The 9,301-nt window shown below is 43.3% G+C and overlaps 1 protein-coding gene across 1 annotated transcript; it reads left to right on the forward strand.

Annotated features, from left to right (window-relative positions):
- The first annotated feature begins 1,436 nt into the window (after positions 1–1,436).
- On the forward strand, positions 1,437–9,241 carry LOC131727502 (mediator of RNA polymerase II transcription subunit 19-B-like). The gene is made up of 6 exons (XM_059018870.1): positions 1,437–1,769; positions 3,947–4,069; positions 4,651–4,784; positions 5,438–5,534; positions 7,169–7,263; positions 8,165–9,241. The coding sequence occupies exons 1-6, from the start codon at positions 1,556–1,558 to the stop codon at positions 8,234–8,236; spliced, it is 735 nt and encodes a 244-aa protein (XP_058874853.1). The 5' UTR covers positions 1,437–1,555; the 3' UTR covers positions 8,237–9,241.
- Positions 9,242–9,301: the final 60 nt, after the last annotated feature.

The raw sequence follows: 9,301 nt of genomic DNA on the forward strand, positions 1-9,301 counted from the left end.
TCAAACGATTAAAAGCGAAACTATCACATTTTTTTTTTTGCTAAACAAAATTCAGGTAGCCTACAGTTAGATATATATTTGAAAAAACGTGTAAACGCAGAAAGAAAAAGGTCGTGTAGGTACACACACATAATGCGAATAATTGATTTATTTTATAATAGTCAGGACTTTTCGGCTTACAAATCCTTCTCCCTCACTCTCAAATTCGAATTCAGAGTGCTTTATTGACATGACCAACACTTTCCAAAGCAACGAAGACAAATTTTAATCTTTTACAATGAAACAATTAATATTTAAAACAACGTTTACAAGTAAATACTTTATATATATTTATCCAGGGCGACTTACAATTGTTACAAGATATCACATTATTTTTACATACAGTTACCAATTTATACAGTTGGGTTTTTACTGGAGCAATCTAGGTAAAGTACCTTGCTCAAGGGTACAGCAGCAGTGTCCCCCACCTGGGATTGAACCCACGACCCTCCGGTCAAGGGTTCAGAGCCCTAACCACTACTCCCTGACACTACAGACTGAGTGAATATGTTTTGAATCAAATCAGGGTGTACCACTTTTTGAATAACTACAGAAAGTCCATATCTGTGCTTTATTATACTTTGTTGTGGGAAACTTTTATAAGAGTTATTACCGTGGTTTGGTTTTTATTATTATTATTTATTTCTTAGCAGACGCACTTATCCAGGGCGACTTACAATTGTTACAAGATATCACATTATTTTTACATACAGTTACCCATTTATACAGTTGGGTTTTTACTGGAGCAATCTAGGTAAAGTACCTTGCTCAAGGGTACAGCAGCAGCGTCCCCCACCTGGGATTGAACCCACGTCCCTCCGGTCAAGAGTCCAGAGCCCTGACCGCTACTCCACACTGCTGCCCTTGCAGACACACAAACCACAACAATAATAATAATTAGGTATTTTATGTTATTTTGTGAGGCGCCTCGGTGTCCTCTGTCCCTCTGCATACATGACCATGGGTTACTGTTGATGAGGAGGGAGGGAGGGAGGGAGTTATATCGTTCAAAGGGAAGGGAACAATGTTTTTTTGTGTTTGTTAGGTTCTGTAATTGTATTTCCGTTTTATTATTTCTGTTTTGTATTATAAAAGCTTTGGCAATACCTGAGCGCTCTCGTCATGCCAATAAAGCATTTTTGAATTTTGAATTGAATTGCTCTCCTAGGAGGATGGGGTTTTTTCTGGGTGGGTCTGGCGGCAGGGGTGGTAATGCTGTGCAGAGATGTGTTAGAAAGCCTCCCGTGTTTTAATATATTTTGTTCACTGCATTAAAAAATGCGTATTTCTGTCTCGACCGGATTTTCTCTATTTCTCTATATAAATATAAATATATATATTCTCCGAACCGACAGGGGGCGCTGTTTGAACGACCCGACGTTACTCTGCGCATGCGTGGCAGCGCAGCGTCATCACAACACACGCAATGGCGGCTGCGTCGTTCTCCTGTGGCGGACAACAGAGGAGTGTAATTTCGACAGCTTAATTTATAACGTTATTTTGAAAAAACAAAAATATGATTGATAATTTTTCGGCTCTGTTCGGGCAAAGCGAGCCGTCTGGGCCGCCCGGGTCCTCGGCTCTGGGGTTCGGTTCGGCCAAACCTCCCACCCAGGCCCCGAATCAGGTGCCGTTGTTGTCGGTTCCGATGCAGCAGCACGCCGGGGAAGAAGGACTACGAAAAGCCGCGGCGATGAACCAGCCTTTCTACCTGCTGAGAGAAATGCCAGGTAACTTTTAAAAGAGCCGAAGAAGGGCTTTTACCCGAAACGTCATGAAAGTTAAATGATTTTTTTTAGTAGTTTAAAAAAAAAAAAAAAAAAAACTTTTGTGTGAATTTTCTAAAAACGTTTTTATATATGTTTGTGTATATATATATATATATATATATATATATATATATAAAGAATACAATAATGTAGGTATACAAAATTGTGACTTAATTGATTTCAAAACAATCAATTGTGTTATTCATTTTTGTAATCGATGATTCACATTGTGTGTGTGTGTGTGTGTGTGTGGTACTGACATGAACTGATTTATTTGTTGTTGTTTTTTGGGGGGGGGGGATGTTTTGATTTTTTTGGTCGCGTGAGTTATTTTGAGCCGATCTCTGTTTCTTAATTCAACTCTTGGAAAAACGTTAATTGTGAAAATGATCGCTTGAGTCTTTTTCTCCCATAACTTGATTGATATGATGATTCTGCTTCATTGATAACGTTGTTAATAATAATAATAATAATAATAATAATAATAATGCAGCGGAGGCTGTGTGGTCCAGTGGTTAAAGAAAAGGGCTTGTAACCAGGAGGTCCCCGGTTCAAATCCCACCTCAGCCACTGACTCATTGTGTGACCCTGAGCAAGTCACTTAACCTCCTTGTGCTCCGTCTTTCGGGTGAGACGTAGTTGTAAGTGACTCTGCAGCTGATGCATAGTTCACACACCCTAGTCTCTGTAAGTCGCCTTGGATAAAGGCGTCTGATAAATAAACTAATATTAATAATCTTAACGACTCGTTGGGGGGGAAGTGTGTGGAGTAGTGGTTAGGGCTCTGGACTCTTGACCGGAGGGTCGTGGGTTCAATCCCAGGTGGGGGACACTGCTGCTGTACCCTTGAGCAAGGTACTTTACCTAGATTGCTCCAGTAAAAACCCAACTGTATAAATGGGGAATTGTATGTAAAAATAATGTGATATCTTGTAACAATTGTAAGTCGCCCTGGATAAGGGCGTCTGCTAAGAAATAAATAATAATAATAACAATAAGGAGACCAGGGCTCTTATTCAAAGTGACAATATCTCTGCTGTTGCATACTGGAATAGCATTTTTGTAGGTGTTAAATGGGAAGACTCCTGGACACTTTGTAATAAATACTTATTGACCAACAGAGTTAAGGAGATCATATAGGATTATCCATAAATGTTACCCAGTTAAATACAACCTAAAACAAATCAAACCTGACATTGACTGCACTTCTGCAATATTTATTATCATTATTATTTATTTCTTAGCAGACGCCCTTATCCAGGGTGACTTACAATTGTTACAAGATATCACATTATTTTTACATACAATTCCCCATTTATACAGTTGGGTTTTTACTGGAGCAATCTAGGTAAAGTACCTTGCTCAAGGGTACAGCAGCAGTGTCCCCCACCTGGGATTGAACCCACGACCCTCCGGTCAAGAGTCCAGAGCCCTGACCACTGCTCCACACTGCTGCGTAACAGGGTGTTGCTTGCCTAATGGCATCTAGTGTGGAGTAGCGGTCAGGGCTCTGGACTCTTGACCGGAGGGTCGTGGGTTCAATCCCAGATGGGGGACACTGCTGCTGTACCCTTGAGCAAGGTACTTTACCTAGATTGCTCCAGTAAAAACCCAACTGTATAAATGGGGAATTGTATGTAAAAAATAATGTGATATCTTGTAACAATTGTAAGTCGCCCTGGATAAGGGCGTCTGCTAAGAAATTAATAATAATAATAAAAACCTGCTTTTGCCAAATAAGAGTTTCCTCTCATAATTCCAACAGAACTAAAATCATTTGAACTTCACTTGCTGTTTTGCTGTTCGGTTTGAATTTAAAATAAGAGCTGCGTTTTTTAAAATTGTTATTATTTTTTTTAGGTTTAACGTTCTCAATGAAACAGAAAAGCCGTCTCATTAAAGTTACCGGAAGAGAAAAAAAACATGATAAAAAATAAATAAAAACAAGTGATCTTGTTTCACAATCAATGCTTTTTTTCCCCCCCAAGAGTTTAATTAAGAAACAGAGTCTGCGTGATCACAAATAAACACAGAAAACCAAAGACCCCATTATTATTATTATTATTATTATTATTATTATTATTATTATTATTATTATTATTATTGTTGTTGGATAATAGATGCTTGCTTTCTTGCAGCGGGTAACGAGCTCACAGGAAACACAAACTTGATCACTCATTACAACCTGGAGCACGCTTACAATAAGTTCTGTGGGAAGAAAGTGAAGGAAAAACTAAGCAACTTCCTGCCGGAATTGCCAGGTGAGGGCGTGTCTGTGTGTGGAGGCTGGGTGGTCCTTCCGATGAGACGTCAAACAAACGAGCTCCTATTGGAAGTGACTCTGCAGCAGCCACTGACTCCCTGTGTGTGTGTGTGACCCTGAGCAAGTCACTGAACCTCCTTGTGCTCCGTCCTTCAGGATGAGACGTCAAACAAACGAGCTCCTATTGGAAGTGACTCTGCAGCAGCAGCAGCAGTTGTTGATGATGCAGAGTTCACCCCCCTAGTCTCTGGAAGTCGCTTTCGATAAAAGCGTCTGCTGAATGACTCATTAATAGTAATACCTTTATGTTTGCTGTCATTCTAATCAAACACTGTTTTTATGTAATGCTTCTCTCCTTGTCTCTCTCTCTCCCCTCTGTCTGTCTCTCCTCTCCCCTCTCTCTCCATTTCTCTGTCTCTCTCCCCTCTCCTCTCTCTCTCCTCTTCTCTGTCTCTCTCCCCTCTCCTCCCTTCTCTCTCCCCCCTCCCTCTCTCCTCTCCCTCTCTAACCCTCCCTTTCTCTCGCCCTCTCTCTCTCTCTCTCTCTCTCCCCTCCCTCCCTCTCTCTCTCTCTCTGCAGGTATGATTGACATGCCTGGCACTCAGGACACCAGCTCTCTGCGCTCCTTGATTGAAAAGCCTCCCATCTGTGGAAACACCTTCAACTCCCTGACCGGCACCCTGCTGACCGGCTTCAGACTCCACGCTGGACCAGTGAGTCTCGCAATGAATCTTACACCCCATCCCATCCCATGCCACCCCCCCCCCCCCCCATCCCACCCCCCCATCCCATCCCATCCCATCCCATCCCATCCCTCTCATCCCCCATCCCACCATTGAGATGGTCAGTTAGTTCATTAACGTTAGCTTATTATTATTATTATTATTATTAGTTTAGATTATTAACACACTCCTGCATATTGCTGTCTGTTCACGTCGCATGTTTTGTGTTTTTTGATTCGTATCGTCTGGTCAGCTCTGTCTTGGAGAACGCTTCGGCTGAGAGAAGGCTTCGCTTCATTCCCGAGGGCTCTTCTCTTAGCCAGAGACTTTTATGTATTGCAGTTTTCTATCTCTCTGTTGTACAGTGTACAGTGTAGTGTAACATTGCATTGTCTCCCTCTCCCTCCCTCTCCTTCCCCCTCTCCCTCCCTCTCCCTCCCCCTCTCCCTCCCTCCCCCTCTCCCTCTCCCTCCCCCTCTCCCCCTTCTCCCTCCCCCTCTCCCCCTTCTCCCTCTCCCTCCCTCTCACTCTCTCTCCCCCCCCTCTCTCTCTCTCTCCCCCTCTCTCTCTCTCCCCCTCCCTCTCTCTCTCCCTCTCTCTCTCTCTCTCTCTCTCTCTCACTCTCTCTCTCTCTCTCTCACTAGCTCCCGGAGCAGTATCGCTTGATGCACATCCAGCCCCCGAAGAAGAAAAACAAACACAAGCACAAGCACAGCCGCCCCCAGGACCCCGTGCCCCCCGGTAACCAGACCCGCCCCCCAGCAACCAACCCCCCCACACCCCCCCCCCAGCCCCCCCAGCCAGCCAGGAGCCGAAATGTCTTTATAATATACAGCACTAGACCCTGATATTGATGCGATCCAGCCCTCTGAAATGTCTTTATAATATACAGCACTAGACCCTGATATTGATGCGATCCAGCCCTCTGAAATGTCTTTATAATATACAGCGCTAGACCCTGATATTGATGCGATCCAGCCCTCTGAAATGTCTTTATAATATACAGCACTAGACCCTGATATTGATGCGATCCAGCCCTCTGAAATGTCTTTATAATATACAGCACTAGACCCTGATATTGATGTGATCCAGCTCTCTGAAATGTCTTTATAATATATAGCACTAGACCCTGATATTGATGCGATCCAGCCCTCTGAAATGTCTTTATAATATATAGCACTAGACCCTGATATTGATGCGATCCAGCCCTCTGAAATGTCTTTATAATATATAGCGCTAGACCCTGATATTGATGCGATCCAGCCCTCTGAAATGTCTTTATAATATACAGCACTAGACCCTGATATTGATGCGATCCAGCCCTCTGAAATGTCTTTATAATATACAGCGCTAGACCCTGATATTGATGCGATCCAGCCCTCTGAAATGTCTTTATAATATACAGCGCTAGACCCTGATATTGATGCGATCCAGCCCTCTGAAATGTCTTTATAATATACAGCGCTAGACCCTGATATTGATGCGATCCAGCCCTCTGAAATGTCTTTATAATATACAGCGCTAGACCCTGATATTGATGAGATCCAGCCCTCTGAAATGTCTTTATAATATACAGCACTAGACCCTGATATTGATGCGATCCAGCCCTCTGAAATGTCTTTATAATATACAGCACTAGACCCTGATATTGATCCGATCCAGCCCTGTGAAATGTCTTTATAATATACAGCACTAGACCCTGATATTGATGCGATCCAGCCCTCTGAAATGTCTTTATAATATACAGCACTAGACCCTGATATTGATGCGATCCAGCCCTCTGAAATGTCTTTATAATATACAGCACTAGACCCTGATATTGATGAGATCCAGCCCTCTGAAATGTCTTTATAATATACAGCGCTAGACCCTGATATTGATGCGATCCAGCCCTCTGAAATGTCTTTATAATATACAGCACTAGACCCTGATATTGATGCGATCCAGCCCTCTGAAATGTCTTTATAATATACAGCGCTAGACCCTGATATTGATGCGATCCAGCCCTCTGAAATGTCTTTATAATATACAGCACTAGACCCTGATATTGATGCGATCCAGTCCTCTGAAATGTCTTTATAATATACAGCACTAGACCCTGATATCGATGCGATCCAGCCCTCTGAAATGTCTTTATAATATATAGCACTAGACCCTGATATTGATGCGATCCAGCCCTCTGAAATGTCTTTATAATATACAGCACTAGACCCTGATATTGATGCGATCCAGCCCTCTGAAATGTCTTTATAATATACAGCGCTAGACCCTGATATTGATGCGATCCAGCCCTCTGAAATGTCTTTATAATATACAGCGCTAGACCCTGATATTGATCCGATCCAGCCCTCTCAAATGTCTTTGTCTTTCTTCAGAAACCCCTTCTGATTCCGACCACAAAAAGAAAAAGAAGAAAAAGGACGACGATCCCGACAGGAAAAAGAAAAAAAAAGAAAAAAAGAAAAAAAAGGTGAGAGGAAGAGAAAAAAAATAAAATAAAATAATAATAATAATTTAGCAATGCTGGCAGGACCGCACTGTATAACACTGATACACAACCCTGCACAGAACCACAGCAATGCTGGCAGGACCGCACTGTATAACACTGATACACAACCCTGCACAGAACCACAGCAATGCTGGCAGGACCGCACTGTATAACACTGATACACAACCCTGCACAGAACCACAGCAATGCTGGCAGGACCGCACTGTATAACACTGATACACAACCCTGCACAGAACCACAGCAATGCTGGCAGGACCGCACTGTATAACACTGATACACAACCCTGCACAGAACCACAGCAATGCTGGCAGGACCGCACTGTATAACACTGATACACAACCCTGCACAGAACCACAGCAATGCTGGCAGGACCGCACTGTATAACACTGATACACAACCCTGCGCAGAACCACAGCAATGCTGGCAGGACCGCACTGTATAACACTGATACACAACCCTGCACAGAACCACAGCAATGCTGGCAGGACCGCACTGTATAACACTGATACACAACCCTGCACAGAACCACAGCAATGCTGGCAGGACCGCACTGTATAACAGTGATACACAACCCTGCACAGAACCACAGCAATGCTGGCAGGACCGCACTGTATAACACTGATACACAACCCTGCACAGAACCACAGCAATGCTGGCAGGACCGCACTGTATAACACTGATACACAACCCTGCGCAGAACCACAGCAATGCTGGCAGGACCGCACTGTATAACACTGATACACAACCCTGCACAGAACCACAGCAATGCTGGCAGGACCGCACTGTATAACACTGATACACAACCCTCCACAGGAGAGTATGTGATTCGTTATTTTATTTAATTTGTTTTTTACTCTCACAGAATCGTCACAGCCCCGATCATCTAGGCATGACCAGCTCTCAGCCCAACAGCAGCAGCAGCAGTTTGAGATGAAGTCTGAAACCGTTTTGATTTCATCACAAAAGGACGCCCGACTTCAATCCCCCTCAATGACCATCTTTAAAATCCATTCTCTCACCTCTTATTAGCTTTATTAACATGATCATTGGCCCCTCCCTTTAAAGGAGCGCTGACCATCTTTAAAATCCATTCTCTCACCTCTTATTAGCTTTATTAACATGATCACCGGCCCCTCCCTTTAAAGGAGCGCTGACCATCTTTAAAATCCATTCTCTCACCTCTTATTAGCTTTATTAACATGATCACCGGCCCCTTCCTTTTTTATCAAGCCTATTGGGGGTGGGTGGGGGGGGGGGGGTCATCTCTTTTTCGTTCCTCCCCGAGCTCTCGATTTCTTAACTGGTCTAATTATTTGATCAACTGGACAAATTAAACCCTTCTCTCTTTCCAGGCCTCAAAGTGTTTTCACAGGTCTTGAATCAAGTGGCAGTTTTGTTTCAAGAGACTTTGAAAAACCAAAAAATACTAATTTTGCTTTTTATAATTTGTCCTCGGCTCCTTAAAAAGTTGCAGGGTTCGAGTTGCTGATAAAACGTTCACGGCCGACTCAGTCGGCAACCGTTTCGGAGCTGAAAACTATAAAAAAAACCGTCTAATTTTTAAAAGCAGATGATCAGTTCAATTCGGGGTCTGGTTCAGTAAATCGAGAGCTCAGTTAGAATAAAAAACAGCACACACACACACAGGGGGGGTCGGGGAAGCACCGCGCTGCATCCTGGTCGCTCCCGTCGGAGTGAGCTTGACCTACAGCGCAGCAGGAAGTGATGCGGTTCCGGGAACGTTTCCTCTTCTCTAGGTTTTGTCTTTTGAATCGGGTCGTTCTTACTTCATCAGAAAGGAGGACTTCAGTCTGACCTCGGACTTCTTACTGCGTGAAACACGACCAGCAGACCAGCGAGGGAACGGCCGCTTCGGAGAGCTAGCGGGGTTGAATTTTAAAATAAAGTGTTTCAATAAACAAACCTGCTTTCAAAGTGAGTGACTGTTTCTGTGGTTAATAATAATTAATAATAATTATTATTATTTATTTCTTAGCAG

The sequence above is a fragment of the Acipenser ruthenus genome, unplaced genomic scaffold, assembly GCF_902713425.1.
Source record: "Acipenser ruthenus unplaced genomic scaffold, fAciRut3.2 maternal haplotype, whole genome shotgun sequence".
In the NCBI taxonomy this organism is placed as follows: Eukaryota; Metazoa; Chordata; class Actinopteri; order Acipenseriformes; family Acipenseridae; genus Acipenser; species Acipenser ruthenus.

Bases quoted from the DNA above. Each gene is read 5' to 3' on its own strand.
- LOC131727502 (XM_059018870.1), top strand. From the start codon at position 1,556: ATGATTGATAATTTTTCGGCTCTGTTCGGGCAAAGCGAGCCGTCTGGG. The intron at 4,070-4,650 runs GTGAGGGCGTGT...CTCTCTCTGCAG, and splicing joins CTTCCTGCCGGAATTGCCAG to GTATGATTGACATGCCTGGC. The intron at 5,535-7,168 runs GTAACCAGACCC...GTCTTTCTTCAG, and splicing joins CCAGGACCCCGTGCCCCCCG to AAACCCCTTCTGATTCCGAC.